The following is a 16,949-nucleotide window of genomic DNA, read 5'->3' as shown; positions in this document are numbered from 1 at the left end:
AAGGCAGTCGGGATGGTACAGCTTTCCTTGGGCTCCATGGGAAAAATCTGCTTGTGAGGAGGCAGGGTGGCCTGGGAAGGCCTCACTGATGGGAAGCATTACAGTAGCTGGACAGCCTCAGGCTGAGCTGCAGAGAAAGCCAGGCAGAGGGGAGGGCATGGCGAAGACTCGTGCTCAACAGAAACCACAAGCTGGGAGGAAGGCAGTCCAGACTGAAGGCAGGATGGGCCAAGGGAGGGAAAAGGATAGCCCAGCACTGGAGGTCGGGGGAGTCAGTAGCGGTTCTGGGGGCACTGAGATATCGTGAGGCATAAGCAAGGGCGAGGAATGATGACAAGAGGGATATGTGGCCTCAGAGTTGGTGCCACCGTGTGGGGAAGGGAGAGGGCAACAGGCACAGCTAGCTGCCTTTGGCTGCTATGGGAGAGCCACATAGCAAAGAGAACTGTGTTGACTTCAGAGAAGACTGACGGAGTTGGGGAGAGGCCAAGGCGAATGAGCAGCTAGGTCTGCTTTAGGCATCATGTGTCTACCACAGGCAAGAAGGATGAGTTAAGGTGGGTGCTCCCTGTCAGGCATGGCTATACCTTCATAGCCCGAGTGTACCCTCTCTGCTAGCAGCAGGCAGCAGAGCTGGCTCTCGGCACCCTGCTGCTCTTGCACTTTGACCAGGTAGGGTGTCATGCGGAAGGGCTGGTAACGAATCTCATTCTCGTGGTGTTTCCCAACACTGTGGAGAGAGGAGTGTGGAGAGAGTGCGGGTCAAGGTTCTGAGACACGACAAAGAGAAGCCTTGGCCTGCTAGCAAGCCCTGCTCCTAGCTGTTTGTGAGGGCTAAGTGACTCCCCCACTTGTTGTACCAGATGCCAAGGGTGCTCAGCCAGACTGGCACAGCAAAACCTCTAGTGGGAACCTAGCCATGCGGGAGGCAGCACACATCTGGGCCCACGGGAGAAGCTGGCAGTGCTCACCCTTAGGTGCTCTCCATTAGACCCACAATGAAGGGTCAATGGTCAGCGTCCATACCCTGGGCAGTAGGAGGCCTTCCTGCCTTTCTCTTGAGCACTTTGAAGTTAGATTAAGGCAAAGCAACTGGGAATGGGGAGTTGCTTCCTCAGAGGGATTCTGGGCCTGGCTGTCCATGGAGTCACTGCTGACGTTGTCCTGGATGTCCTGGTCACCAAGAGCCTGCAAGGTACACTGTGACTCTAACCCAAGAAATGCACATGCACATTCAGGGCTACAGGTACTGCCTGGGCCATGACCCGAGGGAATGACTTCCTGAGCAACAGAAGGGCAGTGTGGGAGACTCTGTCTTTTTTGAGGAAGAACAGACTCATTCCCTCCCTTCATATAGCAGCATGTAACTCATTTGAAGGGGTTTTCACACAGGCTCTGCAGAAGCTATGTTTGGCCTCACTCTCAGAGTTGGGGGTGGAGGGAAGGGACAAGCAATATACCCCTAATTCTTCCACAAGTGCAGGTGGTGGACCGTCTATATTGCCTTCTGAGTTTGAAAGACTGGACAGTGGACTTACCTGACACGGCAGAAAAAAGATTTCTCCTCCATGCACTCCTGAGTGAAAGAATCTACAAGAAAAACCCAGAGTCATTTCCTTGTCAATAAGCACAGAATCAAACCAAGGTATCCATTGTGATGTGGCCCAAATACAAAGTGAGTCCTTCACAGAACTTTTATAATGGATACAATTCCAAAGGTGTGTAGACCAAATTATACTGCCCTACAAGTTTACAGCCTTGTCTTTAGAAAGGTTTGGGTTTTTTAATTTTACTTTTTGAGACAGGGTTTTACTATGTAGCTCTGGCTGGCCTGGGACTTGCAGCTATCCTTCAGACTCTGCCTCTAGAGGTCCTGGGTTTACTGGCGAGAGCTAACAAACAGGATTGTTTAAAACTTCTGATCAGTGTGCAGTGGCGCTACCAACATGCTAGCAGTTCATCTCGGGAAGACACAGGATGTGCGCACTTGCTGACAGACCCCTGGGCGTTCTCACTCCCACTGCCGGAAATATTTGCTTCTAAGAAAGTGACCTGAGGCCAGGCGGTGGTGGCGCACACCTTTAATCCCAGCACTTGGGAGGCAGAGGCAGGCGGATTTCTGAGTTTGAGGCCAGCCTGGTCTACAGAGTGAGTACCAAGACAGCCAGTGCTACACAGAGAAACCCTGTCTCGAAAAACCAAAAAAAAAAAAAAAAAAACAAAAAAAAAGAAAGAAAGAAAAGAAAAGAAAAAACCCAACAACATACTTTGGCTGGCCTCTTTGTGGAGGGGCAGTCTAGCTTGCTCAGCTGTCAACTCATACACCCAGCCATTTGTTTCCTTTCCTTGCTCTTGAACCGTGCTGCTGTAACTCACAGTGCAAAGTTTTTAAAAAATAGTCTCAGGATTTAGGGAGAAAGTAGACAACCCCCTTCAGAGGAACCCCTCAAACACAGTGGTGCATCTGCCCCAGGCTGCTCGCTGAAGAAGATGATTGTTGAGCTGGCGAAGGACACGAAGGCAGTGTCCATCTCTGATGCTATAGAACAGGGATGGCGGGGGTGGGGGTGGGGGGGATTGTCAGTGGGAGAGGTCCTGGAGCTGGCCAGAGCCACTGATTGCAGGTGGTAGTGGCAAGCAATGAGAAGCCATTGTGTAAGCAGAGATCAATGACCTGCCAGCCACAGAATGGCAGATAGTTCCCAGTGACAAGCCCAGAGCAATCCTGGCTCGGTCCTTGTTCCTGTGCTCTGGGAAGCTACAGTCATCAACTCTGGGCATCCAAAGCCCATGATGGACTGTGACCATCAGCCATTGGTGGGAAGACACTAATGAACTCTTGCTGACTACCCTTGTCAGTAGTGGTGGAGGCTAGCTCCTCCTCCATCAGTGGCAGTGCTGTGACCCTGGGTGCCCTGAAGTTCTTCTAGAGTCAGAGTCTTCAGAAGAAGCTGGCAAAATACAATGAAGAACTGCAGAGTTCAACCACAAGAGGCCTGTAGCTAGAAGGACAGGAGCAAGGGGCTGCCACTGTGGAGGGTCACAGTAATCCAGTCCGCAGAACAAAAGCACACCTGCCAATCCCTCCATGTGACTTGGTCACCCCCTTAAAGACCAGTTATCCCACATTCCACAAGTGACCAAAGTTCAGCGTGAGTTTGAGAGGAGAGCAGCCCACAGGTGGCCCTTCTGGCTTGCCATAGCTCACACTCTTCTCATAATAGAAACTATAATCAAGTCCATCCCATAGTCTCCAGTGCCAACTGGAAAATCCAAAGTCCAACTGTGAGCTCAAACCAATCATCTGCTCCAAGGCCACAGGATGAAGGATAGGCATGCTGCTCCAGAGGGAGACTGGCCAGAAGGAAGGGACAATAGGCCTCAGGAAAGGTTGAAACTAGGGCCCAGCAGCCTTGTTCTAAAGCTGGGGGATCATCCTGTCACCCCAGCACCTGCTACACGCTTGGTGCATGTGGGTAAGACTGGACCCTCAAAGCAGCAAGTAGCTCCGCCCCACGGCTTGCTGGTCTCAGCCCAGCTTTGGTTGTTAGGATTGCCTGTAGTTTTCCTGGGATGTGTGGCTTGTCTCTGGTGGCTCAGCTTCCCAGGGTGTCAGCCCTGACAGCACTGGCTGGCACAGTCTTAGAGATATTCTCTGGGATAGTTCTGCTCCTGTGGCAGAGGAAGCTATACCTCGCCTTCCTCCTGCCTGCAGAATCAGCCCCACAGGGACACTGGCAAGGCTTGTCTTACACCTGATGGAGAATGTGAGGGCTGAGCCTGCAGCACCGGGGGCCACAGTGAGAGCTGGTGAGAGCTATGCATGGATGCGGGGATCAGAGGCATCCTTAAAGATCTCTGAGGTGCCTTCAGGTCTTTTCCTCTGTTTTGGGGAGGTCTTCACTGCTATTTATCTCCTACCCACAGAATCCTTTAGCAATCTGGTTGACTGCACCCCTGCATTCCACCCTGTATGTGGCCAGACTGCAGCTAGTCCCTCTGACACTTCCATCAGCATGCTGGTCACAACCATTTATGCAAATGATAAAAGCGTCAAGCTTTCCCCAGTCCTCCTGTCTTCCTCTGCCCTCCAACACCGGAACTGAACCTCAACACTTGGGCCTTTCCTGGTTTTCATTTTGAAACAGTTCAGCTGCTCCCACTTCTTAGTTCCAAGTCCGTTCTCTTCCACTTCAGGGACCACTGCAGCGGCACGCAGTTCTCAGCAGCAGGACTGCTTCCGTCCATTCTCTGTTGCTGTTAGAGGCTGTCACAGGCTGACTTAGGAGGAGGATGGGTTTAATTTAGCTCATGCTTTTGGAGGCTGGAATGTCCAAGAGCACAGGCCAAGGATCTGCTGAGCTGCTGGAGAGGGCCATGCGCTGCTTCAAATCATTGCGGGGAAATGGTGTGTAGGACACATGCAGAAGGGGCAGCCTTGCTTTATAGCAACCCATCCAGTCCCTCAGCGCTAGCCGAGTCCTGGCAAGAAAGTCTGTTCCAGGAGAAAGACCTTTGTCTCTCCTCATGGTTGCATTACCTCAAGGCCCTACCTCAGTGCTGTGACATCAGCAAATTCCAACTTGAGTTTTGGAGAGGACAAACCATACTCAGACTACAGCCGACTGATCAGGGTTTGGGGGAGACTGAGAGGACACAAGAAGAATGCCAAACCTGGCCAAACCTGGCTCTATGGAGGGAAGACATGGAGTGGCCTGGCTGCCAGATAGGAAGGGCTGGACAAGGGCAAGAAGCCTGGACATAGGTGGACCACAAAGCCAGCATACATGCTTGCTAGCGAGTATGGAAAGTGCTGTGCAAGCCCAGAGAGCTTTATAATTTATACTTTACGATCCTGCCTCCAGCCAAGACGAAGGTCCCTGGAAAGTCACCCCGACAAATGCCACACCTGAACATTACGGCAGTTAAGGCCACGAGGGGATTAACTGCTGCCTGCAGGCAGCTGCTGTTCCACAGAACATCCCTCTGCCTCACAGGATGCATCCCAGCTCTGCACTGCAGTTATGCCAAGGTTCCTCCTCTGAATAACTCCGTTTCTTTTTTTTTTTTTTTTTTCTCCCATGAGACTCGGGCAGAGACGCCGGACAGAGCGGGATTCGAACACACGGAGGCAGAGAGAAAGCAGAGGGCCCACGCCCTCTGCAGGCGGTCGCCTTAGCCACTGCGCCAACGCCGGTCTGCTAACTCCGTTTCTAAAACGCCTAATTTTGAAGACTCTCTGAAGTTTACAAAGAGGCTCTTTATTCTAGAGACAAACAACTGCTTGCCTCTTGCCCTAGACAGATCAGTGGCTGGTAGCCTGTCAGGAGGGCTCTGTGGGTCATTCTGACATAGCTGAGAAGGAAAGCCAGCTCCCAACCTCCGCCCTTGCCACTAGCCTCCTCCACACTCTGACGCAGAGGGAGCAAGGGACGCTGCAGCCAGGACCTCACCTAAGCCGCTGCACACACTCCAGGGCGGAAGCTTGTAAGGGGTGGTGTAGCTGTGGAACACGCTGACGTCATGAGGAGCCAGGAACTCCACAAACTTGGCGTCACTGAAGGCATCCTTCTTACAGTGAAAGATGGAGGCCACTTGATCAGAGATGTACAGGATCTTCCCAGAAACCAGGGACACAGCCAGAGCAAACATATCCTGGAAATGGGGAGCATGATCAGGCGATTAGAGTCATTATGGACTGTAATATAGTCACTAAGGCTAGTAGGAGCATCCTGGGTTGCATGAGGGCCAGGCTGCATCTGGACCTCCCTAATCCTGTCCAACCTGACTTTCCTGTTCCAATGAAAAAATCCAACACAACACTATCAGGAATGGTCCATTAGGCCAGCCTTCCTAAACACCTGTGCTCCCCTAGCCTGGCCAAGTGACCAGCTGGTCTCTTTCAGGTTCGTGGGATGGCCTGCCCCTCTAAGCATAGACCAGCCCCCTTGGAGGGAGCTGCTAAGCAGAAATAGGTAGGGAGGCTCAAGGGGCTAGGCTGGCACAAGTTCAGCACTGCTCTAGTACATGCTGGCTCTTCATAGGTTAGTCTGTTCTAGTTAGGAATCCGGGGGTAGGGTCTCTCCTCTCCCAGACCATTCCATGACATTCAGAAATACGGGCTTTGGACCCAGACTTTATTACCATGGAGCCTGAACAAACAGGCGGTTACTAAATCTGTCTCTTCATCCTGAGGCTACGAAAAGCAGGAGCATCAAGTTCTGTCACAGCTGGGTTTCTCTGGTACTGGGAGCTATGAGTCAGAGTCGGCCAGAGATGACTTCACTCGAGAATCACCAACTTCGTGATTTTATTCAGAGATCCGCCTCCTGACAGTGGACCAGCTAGCTGCCTTACCCAAGGGAGAACCTGTGCCCTGTTCAAACACTCACCGCGTTCTTCACGATATACTCGGAGGTAATGCCCTCAACCTGTTGCATGGTGTAGGAAGGTACTTCCATGCTGCAGGGCTGGCTCTCGCTGGACATTAGCAGCTGGTAGTACTCCTCATTAGCTATAAGAGAAGCGACACCCATGTTCAGCTGATGAGATCACATGACAGCACACTGTCGCTGGCCCCTGCAGGTGGGGTCCATTTTTCTCAAATGAACGAATGGGATGAGATAGAATCTTAAGGGGGAGGAGATCCAGAGGATGCACAGACATGCGTGGCCAGCACTCAAGAGCAGACTGGAGACTCTCTGACACACGGGCCTTTGTTAAGAATTTAAAAACTCAGAAATACATTGCTTTAAGTCGTAAGGGTGCATAGGTCCCTGAAGTGTGATGTAACCACAATTAGATCCACAGAAACATCCCTGCCACCTGCACCTTGGACGGCCCCTTTAGAAACTTCTATGCAGGCAGGACTGACTGCTTGAAAGAGGAACAGGTACCAGAAGCCACATTGGAAAGAAAGGGCTGTGAGCAGTGTCTACACATACTGTGGCCGCTGCGCTGAGTTCGTATCTGGTGGGATTCTGGGGGCTCGGCCACAGCTGCTCTCACTGCACATGGAATCACCGCAGTCATCCTGCCTCTAAAGCTCCACATGCCGTTAGGTGGCCGGAACCTAGGCTGGCTGTGTCCTGGAGTTTGACCTTGGGATCCAGCCAAGCATGTGTCCCTGCAGAGTGGTAATGAGGTCTTTGGACTCGAAGCTGGGTCTTATCTGATGTTGGTCTCTCCACCTTTACAGACTGGTAAGTTTCTGAGCATGCTCTCTGCTGGAAAGCTTAGAAACATTCTTGATTTGGCAGAACTCCCAAGTTCCGAAGTTACTGTGGCCAAGCGCAAGGCACGCAAACCAACAGTCCCTGGAGAGTGAGACTGATTCACATAGCTGCTCGTTCCAGAGAGCAGGGTCTTCCTCAGGCACAGGCCCCAGCGCCATGCCCCCCCACTGAGGAGTCTGTCCCTAAAGCACCAAACACGTTAAGCCTAAACATCACTGGTTAGCAGGCAGACAACACTGTTTAGACCACATCAATCTTCCAAAATGGACAGCAGTTTAGGGAGTAATCCACAGAGGTTTCAGATTGAAGACAGTACCCAAACATGAGGCCAGGAGGACTCAGCAGAATAATACTTCTATTGGTGGCTCCAAGGACCGAAGATCAATATTAGCAACCCATCTACTACTGACAGAAAGCTGTCTAGATACTCAGAAATAGGAGACTGTCTGAAGGGCAAGCTCATACCTTGACTACTGGCCACAAGCCTGGCCTACATGCTTGATGGCTTTAAGACAGCCAGCAATGCTAAAAGCAAAGCCAATTCTGCCTAGGTGGCAGCCTTTTGGCTTTTTGATGTGTATTTGTAACATGTAGTAGGCAGCCCTTGGCACACGTATGTGACTGTGATCAAAGGCACGGTCATGCATCGGGGTGGTGTTCACACAAGGTCACACATGGGTGACATGGTGGAGGGGGTCGTGCTTTCCACATCACCTGCCCAGAGCACCTGTCTTTCTTGCCCCAGTGGGATGTTTCCCTCTACCTGTTCACTGAAAGTCCAAGCACATAGCTAGGGACATCCCCCACCACCAGTGGCTGGAAAGAAAAGGGACTACGTACATAGCACTCTGTGCCAGGGCTATAAGAAGGCACTTTCTCCACAGCAGAGCACCTACAGAGCTCACATCCCCTGTGCCTGGCAACTGACTAAACACACCTTTTTGCTAATGCCTACAGCTAGACTATCCTGGAATGATCTATCCAGGGGACTTAGGCTGAACCTTGGGATGGACCACCTGCTTCTTGCTTGGGAAGTGTTCCCTTCTTGTCTGAGCGTCAAGAGCAACTGCCTGAGAGCCAGGAGATGGGGGAAGCTGATCTGTCAGATCCTGGTCAAGAGAAGAACTGGGTCTGCTGGGGGTACTAAAGACTTGCTGCTTCCCTCAACAGGAAAGCACCTGAGCTCTAGTCCAGGTTCTTAACTTCATAGCCCCAGTCCCCTCTCACAGGCCCAGTTAAAATGCTCTGCCTGCCGTAGTCTGTCTTCTAAAAGTCCAACCATACAACCAGCGGCAGGACTCTTGATGGACAGACTTGCCCCTGATTGTGCATGCATGATGGTGAGGGCTGTGACAGAACTTTAGTGACAGTGACAGGTGGTATTGCTGTGCGCCCTGTCGCCTTCCTTCTTGGTTGAAGATGTCTTGTGAGCAAACATTTTTAAATTAACAGGAAATGAACCATTTGAGTTGAGTTCATGAATTGAGAAGTGCCTGGGTGAGCAGGCTAGAGAGGCAATGCGGTGGCTAAGAGGACCAGGGTTCTAGTCCCAATACCCACATGGTGGCACACAACTGCTTGTAACTCAGTTCCATAGGATTTGACGCCCTCTTCTGGCCTCCACTGGCACTGCAAACATTTGGTGTATATACACCAACACCACATAAAACCAGATACGGTGGTGCACACCTGTAATCCTAGTATTTAGAAGGTGGAGGCAAAAGGATCTAGAAGTTCAAGGTCATCCTCAGTTACACAGCTGGCGTAGTGAGTTTGTGGTCAGCCCGAGCTACCCGAGATCCTGTCTCAGAGAACCGAGTGCTGAGAGCTAGCGACCCGCCTTGCATCTTTTCTCAGGCTACAGGCTGACTCAGGAATGTTCTACTTCAATCCCGTTCTCACCCACAGAGCTCACAGTACCTGTGGCCATCTTTCTGAACTCGGCCCCAAACACGTGCCAGAGCCTAGACTATGCCGAACTTCTGAAAATGACCAGACCATACACAGTACAAGAGGCTTATGGGGTAAACACCTCTCCTGGCCCCTGGTTTTCTGCCTATTTTTGGTTTTGCCTCTAAAAGTCCCAGTTCGATAGAAAACTGCAATGAGCCATAGTTCTCAACCGACCTGAGCATCATCAGATCTTTACTGCTGCCTTCTGCCATTTCAGGGATGAGTCTTAGAAAGCTGTGATTATTTGGATTACAGTTTGGGACATTTAAGATGTGTTTCCGAGGCTGGCAAGATGGCCCAGAGGATAAGGACTCTTGGTTGTGCAAGCCTAGAAACCCAAGTTCAATCTCCGGAACCTACATAAAGATGGAAGATAACCCCACCTCCACAAGGTTGTCTTCTGACTTCCACACACATGCATGACATACATGCTACCCACCATCCTGTACATACACACACACACACACACACAAACATGCACATGTACAAAATAAGCAAAAACAAACAAACAAAACAAAACCTTGTTTCTATGAGTTTGAAAGTTTGAACAGACGTGCAAAGTACACATACCCTTCACCTGCTTCACGCTCCGCAGGGCATACTTCAAGGTTGCCAGCGTGCTGGCCTTTCCCTTGGCCTTCTTGTCTGCAGGGAGGTGGACCTTCAGCTCCCTCAGAGTCCTTATCAGTTCTTTGTGTGCGTCAGCTTTGGCAGACTGCTCACTACTGTGGAATTTAAAAGAGGGGGGCAATCAAATGTGAGCCTTCTGAAAAGAGTGTTGGGGGCAGGGACAACCAGCACCCCTGGCCCCCCTCACTGTGGGCCAGCACCTTTCTCCGTTGTGGTTACTAACGAGGTCTAGAAACATGGAAGCCAATGTCTTCTCCCAGGAGACCACAGACTGATAAGAATCCCAATTCTCACCCAGAGAGAGAAGTCTTCCAACTAGATCCTTATCCTGGGGTCAAGCTGGGCCACATTTAGGAGGGCTGCTGGTTAACCCATGGTACAGTGGTGTAGGCTTTACCACAGGGCTGTTCCTTCCCTAGCCCAGGCAGAGGGTCAAGGATAGTATGAAGGACAGAGAAATAGCTCCTGGCGTCATGAACATGGGTCAGGAGAACAGAGCAAAGGGGACTCTTAGGAACGAATCCCAGGAGAGAATAGGGAGCAGAGGAAGACAGTCCTGATAGCAAGGAATTGCTGATGTAAATGGCTTGTGTCAAAGAGAAGGTATCCTAAGAACGATGGATGGGTCAGGTCCCTGAGACTTCAATGGCTAAATGCCCACATGTGTGGGAGAACAGACTTTGCCCCAAAAACTGATAAGAAAATGTCCATGGATGCACAGATAATTTGTGGCAAAAGGGTGAGAAGGTTCCTGCTGAACACACAGGGCTGAGGTAAAGACCTGAGAGTGGAGCTGGAAGGAAACCAGGTTCCCCAAGAACAACCAGGGCTCAGAGAAGTACAGGGCGGGTGTCACTGTGAAAGGCAGATGCCACCGGTCACACTAACCAGCTGCTCAGACCAACAGATTTATCAGACCTAATGGGGTCGTCACATGACTTCCTCAGGCCTGAGAGGAAATCCTGTAACTTGTTGAATGAGTCTGAGGTGGGAGCTGAGGGAGTCTCACCTGCAGCCGCTCGTGGAGGGGTTGTGCTCCGCCTCGGTCATCATGAGTCTGAAGGCATCATCAGGGCTGCAAGAGCAGACAGATTAGATCTCTGAGAGATGAAAATGCATATGGAACGATCTGTGACCGACTGTATGTGTGTGAGCAGACTCCTCCGAGATCTTACTGGACTGTCTGTTAAGTGGCATCAGACACAAAACGGCAAAGATGATGCGATATCGTTATTTGGAAGGACAGACGCCAATAAATATCATGTACAGGATTAAGAAGCACTGCCATCCTGCAAGTCCTGGTAACTTGCTGCTTGAAGATGGGCAACAAACTATGGAGGAAGCCACTGGTGTCCTGTGTGTGAGGACCTGGTCTAAGGCTGACCTACCTGGGATGAGTGTTGGAAGATTCCACTAACATCCGCAGCTCCTTCCCACTGTCGTCGCAGTCACTGCCCTGAGAGTCCCGCCCCGTGGAGCAGTTCTCATTTCCGCTGGAGCCACTGCTCATGTCCACGTCCTCCTGGAGCACAGCCTGGGTGGGCTGAGGCTCCCCTGGTTCCTTGGTAGGGCTGGTAGGACTTGGGGAGAAGTCTACGTATCCATTCATGTCGGGCTCTGGAATGAAGCTGGTGGAAGAAGATTGTGGGCAAACGTTAGGAGGCACCAATGAGGCTGAGGATACAGATCAATAATAATAAAGCACTAGCTTAGTATGTGCAAGGCTCTTGGTTCCCAGTATTAATGGCAGAGCTGTCATTTACCGCTGTGTTTATGTGTTCCTGATTCCTGAGCTCCTACTGGCCCTGGATCAGGAAGACAGCTGGCCTGAGAGCCTCAGCTGGGCTATGGAGGTGCTGACAGCCTTGACAGTAGACAGACAGGGGCACAAACAGCCACCCAGGTGGTAGGGAAATACAGTCATTCTAAATGGTAAACAGGGCCTGAGAATCTTCATTCTATTAGCTCCGCAGGTGACATTAAGCATCGGGGTCCAGAAACAACTCCATCACAACATGGCGCGTGCCACAGAGAAGCTGAGGGCAGCTGGGCCTCCTGGAGAGGTAATGCTGTTGGGTGATGGACTGAAGAAGTCTCCATGAAGCTGGTCCAAGTGGTATGCCATGGAATGCTCCAGGGGCTAGGGGCTCCAGCACTGAAGGTAGCCTGGCACTGACATAAGGTGTGTGAGTGGGAGGAGATACCCTGTGCAGTCAGGGGCCACTGCTTAGGCATCATGGCTATGGCTTGTTTACATTTGGCTGGATCCCATGGCCACACTAAATAGAAACTTCAACTTGTGTGCCTGGAGATAGGTGGGTAGGAGGGGCTAAAATTCTACCTCTAAGAAGGCTTCCATAGAAATCTGAACCCCATGAAGGGTCACAGACTTAGTGATTGGGAAGCGTGGGCATATCACCAGACAGGAGGCCACAGCTCAAGGATAAGAGACTGTTAGATGTCGCTGGGGGGAAAAGGGAGGGCCCGGGATAATATTTCTAGCAGGATCCTGGAAGGAAACAGATGTCACTTAAGCTGGGTCAGGTCACATTAAGTTTATGCAAACAGCTAAAAGCAGTTAAGGGCTCCATGCTGGGCCTGGGAGAGGCAGGTACCTCTACTCAAGGTGTTAGGGAAGAAGAAGAAGTAGCTAAGGAAACCTGGACCACAGCAGACTGAGGAAGAAATGCCTGGCTGCTCTCTCCTCCTGACCTCTACTCGGCTAAGCAGATGAGGAAGTCAGAGGACAGGGGACTTGCTGACTCTTGCTAGGAGTCCAAGTGGCAGCAGCAGATTCTCTGAGAGAACAATGCTCCCACCGTTTTCTTGCAGTCAGGAAACCACCAGTTGTCAATGGAAGACCAACACACACAGTCCAGGTCACACCACACTCGCCGTGTGTGCTGCATGTAGGACTCCATGTTCCTTGTCACGAGGGATGAGGCCTTGTTTGTCCACAATTAACAGACAAAAGCCAAAGTGGGACTTTTGAGAAGGCTCCAACAAAGAAGTACCACCATTAGCAGTGAGGGAAGACCAACCCAGGACAGATGGGGCAGATGGTACCCACCCCTCCTCAGGCACAGAAAGCCTATAGGAGATAGGGTTGATGAAAAAGCGACGAAAACTGAGATAATGCCACAGGCCAAGACAAAAACACGACATCAGAACCAAGAAGAAGAAGAGGAGGAGGAAGAAGAGGAAGAAGAGGAAGAAGAGGAAGAAGAGGAAGAAGAGGAAGAAGAGGAAGAGGAAGAAGAAGAAGAAGAAGAAGAAGAAGAAGAAGAAGAAGAAGAAGAAGAAGAAGAAGAAGAAGAAGAAGAAGAAGAAGAAGAAGAAGATGATGATGACGGCACAGATCAGTCAAGAAGGAAGAACTATCTTTGGTCATGGGAGATGCCTGAGAAAGTAACTTTTTGTTGTTGTTTCAGTTTTTGGTAAACTAAAGTCTTTCTATGTAGATCAGAACAGTCTTGAATTTGTAATCCTCCTGCCTCAGCTTGCCATGTGCTGGGATTACAGAGATTGCAGGTGTGCACACCACACCTATCTAAGAAGGTGACATTACCCAGGAGGAAGAAAGATCAACGTGAAAGTGGTCCTTTTCATCCACAGAAAGAAGTCTCAGAACACGGAAATAGGCAGGTTTGAATTTGCCAGTCTGTATACACCCTGGGTACCATGTACTACAAGTCTAGAAACCCCAGTTAAAATTATGTTTTCAAGAGTAAAGAAAGCAGTATTGGTATCCATCGAGGAAAACCAAACATGTGACCTATGAAGCAGGAAGGAGGTGGGGTGCCAGGCAGGGGCCTCAGGAGGAACTGTTTAACCCAGTTCTGTAAGGATGAGGTGCTTAGGGAAAGGAAGACACCCCAGACAGGGACTTGTTTGCAGTGTTACAGACAGATGGAGTTTGTCAGTCTCCCAAGTCCAAACGGAGGAATTGCTCCAGCTGAAGTCAGAATAAAATTTGCAAGTTCTGGCCTTGTTTTTTTTTTTTTTTTTTTTTTTTTTTAAAACAGTTTTGAAGTTGTGCCTAATTCAAGGAAAGAGGGAAGAGGGGACTTTAGAAGAACGCCAAAGCACAGGCTTCACGGAGGGGTCTTCCCGCAGAGATACAGAAATGATGGAGAGAAGCTCAGACCATCAGGAAAACACAAAGGAAGAAGTGTCTTATCCACTGGTCACTAAACATTAGCAGGACACATTGTTTGGTGATGGTAAGGTGGAGGCCTCAGGAGCTTAGGAATGTCACTGCAGAGACTTTGAAAGGAGCATGTGACCTTTCCTCTTTCTAGGAACTGAGACACAGAAATGTCAACCCCCCCCCCACACACACACACACACAAGTCGTGAGTGCTTAGTCTGTGGAACAACAGACCTCAAGCAGTGCCATAGTAAGGGGGTGGGGTGGGGCATCTCTGTATGATACCTGCATAATGTGAGCATTCTTGCTAGATGCCAGCCTCAACTTCCAAACAGAGCTACTGTCTCCACCAGGCTCCACTGCAGTCCACATAGTAGGACAAGTGACTCTGGTGAATGGATGTCACTGATACTAGGATCAGAGGACAGACTTTATCTTAAAAAAGAATGGAAGGCTCTTAGAGGTCTAGCTGTCCCCAGGCACATCTCTATCTACCCACCCCTCGGTCTAGCCTGTGTATATAGTCTCGCTCCAAAGACTCTGTGCTGCACTGCTGTTCCCTCTGGGCCACATTCTCCTCCTGGTGGATTTGCTTAGGAAGTGATATAAAGCACACCTCACATAGCACCTCTGTGTAGCACCTGTAACCACGCACAGGAGCATGCCTGTAGCATCTGTGTGGAATCTGCACAGCTGCTTAAGAAAGCACTTCTCAACTGACCCAGTTACCCAGGTTAAGAAACCCTCACCTACTCAAACAACTCTTAACCCAGTGGTAGAACACTGCATGTACTTGGTTACATTGTTTTACAATGATTGACATTCTTGATTCTCCAACCCGGAGAGTGTCAATTCTTATTCTTAAGTTTCCAGAGTCTGAACAGTTTCAGGCTCATGGGACAGCAGTGCTAGAGGTGGTATGGGTGGCAGTGTTCTATTTTGTGGGTATTTGGTTTTGGGATGGGACATTAAACCCAGGGGCTCATGCATCTGTTGCCATGATTATTAATAGAATGCTTCGAAGGCCATCATAGAAGTGTCTGTCTGGAATTAGACTGCTTAGGTACTACTACAGAAGACCAAGCATGTCAGCGATTATATCGGCCCCAGAAGGCTATCGGTTGCGGGGGATAAGGTGCAGGAGGCTCGTGGTGCATAGCACACTTGATACAGATTTGTCACTTGAGTTCCCTTGGGCTGACTCCAGGTTCAGAGTGGGCACTCAGTCCTCCTGAAGCCCCAGGATTTGATCACTCTTGATCCCTAATATTCTAGACCACATCTGTCCCCTCTATGCAGGCAGATGAGCGGCCATCTCAGCCACCCTTTTTGCCTTAGGTTATGAAGCTTCTGGGGCAGCAGCGTGAGCCACCGGTTCTGCCATTACTCCACTACTTCTTGGCTATGTGATCTTGACGAGTTCCTTAGCCTGTGTGCCATGTTTCCTCACCTTTATGATGGGAATAAAAACTGTCCCTCCCTCTTATTGGCACTTGGGAGGGTTAAATGGTCGGATGTATCTGAAATTCAGTAAATGACAGACAAATACTAGCTTTCAACCTTGGGGCTAAGTCACGTCAGAGAAACAGGCAGGTCACATAGTAATTGGGGTAGGGTGGGGGAGTTCACTGTGGAGCCAGCTGGTAGCCGCCTCTCTGGCTCATATGCAAAGGACTAAAACACACATCCCATTCTGGGCAACCCTACCCTGGTGCTACCTGGATATTCTGTGTTAGGCTCAAATCCTGGGACTCCTAGTTTGTGTGTGGCAATTCCAGTCCCTGCGCATGTATGTGAACAGGGTCACTGTTGCCAACAGGTTACCTCGGAGAGGAAGATAAACTTTTTCATAGAGAGCCAGGCAGACATGGCAGAAATGTAAGGCAACAAACTAAGGTAAGTTGCTGAAAACCTCATTATTCCAGAAAATGCACTGCTCAGCACAAGTGGCTCTAATGGACTGACATCAATTTGCCAAGTTGGCAGAAAACAGTTGCTGGTCCAAGCAGACTTTGCCTCCTGTACTTATGGTCCAGCACTGGGTCCCAGCTCTGATGGGTGGGCAGGAGCCCCTGAGAAAGAGAGTACAGTCTCAGGAAATGGGTCTGGGAGGGAAAGGAAGAACTTGGCTGAGATCCCCTTGGCCTGAGCCTACACCCGCCCATATCCATTCACTAGCCTCTCCCATGGACAGTAGCCAGCCTGAGGGCAGGAGTTAAGCTGGAGTTGTTGACCCGGTCACTCTGCCATGTTCACTCTCCTCAGCCAGACAGAAGAAATGTGCCCTGGGTGATGAGATCATGGGTCTGGGTGGGGGAGGGTACCCCAGGCTGGCTCTGGGAGTTCACAGGATTGCTCTCTCAGCCTCTGCAGCTAGCTACACTTTACATAATAAATGTATTTAAAAAAAAAAAAAAAAAAAAAAAAAAAAAACAGCAAACCACAATGACAAAACAGGACAAGGAATGGCAGCACAGCCTGACAAGGCTCCAGCTTCCACTGCCAACCAGGGACAACCAATAAGGGCCTCTCACCCTCAATGCCTCCTGCTTAAGAGGAAAAAGAGTAAGGAACTTACTTCCTTAAGAGAAAAGTAAAGACGCATACATCATAAGATTCCAATTTGGTATGCGTCCCTGAACCCTCTGACCAGCCAGCAAGAACAGCCTGCGCCTGGCTAATCACAACCCAACAAACTCCTGACTGTTTTCCAACTTTATATAACAGGGGACGGCAGCCTGTACCTCGAGTCTGCAAGCCCCACGGTATTTTACAACCTCAAATATTATAACATGTTTTCTACTTCCTGGTATGAGCCAACTCCCTGGGGCCTGCCTGCTGCAATCCGAAGAAAATGTTTGTCCTGTTAAATAAACAGCCACACTCTCCATGGTGACGGTTGGGTAACGGAGGAAAATGTGGCCAGGGCTGTCCAAATAAGGAGGGGAAGGAGGCGGGCGGGCAGGCGCTGCCTCGCTAAG

At 50.3% G+C, this 16,949-nt stretch overlaps 1 protein-coding gene across 4 annotated transcripts in view; it reads right to left on the bottom strand.

The window, feature by feature from the left end:
• Positions 1-16,949, bottom strand: part of Per2 (period circadian regulator 2) — a 42,381-nt gene that overhangs the window by 22,925 nt on the left and 2,507 nt on the right. For 2 of the 4 annotated variants that reach the window (XM_034521578.2, XM_076914767.1), the window contains exons 2-8: positions 11,207-11,446; positions 10,828-10,893; positions 9,759-9,913; positions 6,393-6,514; positions 5,454-5,655; positions 1,539-1,590; positions 588-730 (exon numbers count right to left, since the gene is read on the bottom strand). In XM_034521578.2, the coding sequence (XP_034377469.1) occupies positions 588-730; positions 1,539-1,590; positions 5,454-5,655; positions 6,393-6,514; positions 9,759-9,913; positions 10,828-10,893; positions 11,207-11,427 (961 nt within the window). In that variant the 5' untranslated portion in view covers positions 11,428-11,446. Of the gene's footprint in view, positions 1-587; positions 731-1,538; positions 1,591-5,453; positions 5,656-6,392; positions 6,515-6,944; positions 7,294-9,758; positions 9,914-10,827; positions 10,894-11,206; positions 11,447-16,949 lie in introns of those variants that run through there. The other 2 variants (XM_076914768.1, XM_076914769.1) reach the window with 2 other exon arrangements.

Source organism: Arvicanthis niloticus, chromosome 17, assembly GCF_011762505.2.
Source record: "Arvicanthis niloticus isolate mArvNil1 chromosome 17, mArvNil1.pat.X, whole genome shotgun sequence".
Lineage (NCBI taxonomy): Eukaryota > Metazoa > Chordata > Mammalia > Rodentia > Muridae > Arvicanthis > Arvicanthis niloticus.
This window is presented reverse-complemented; position numbering and strand designations above follow the sequence as displayed.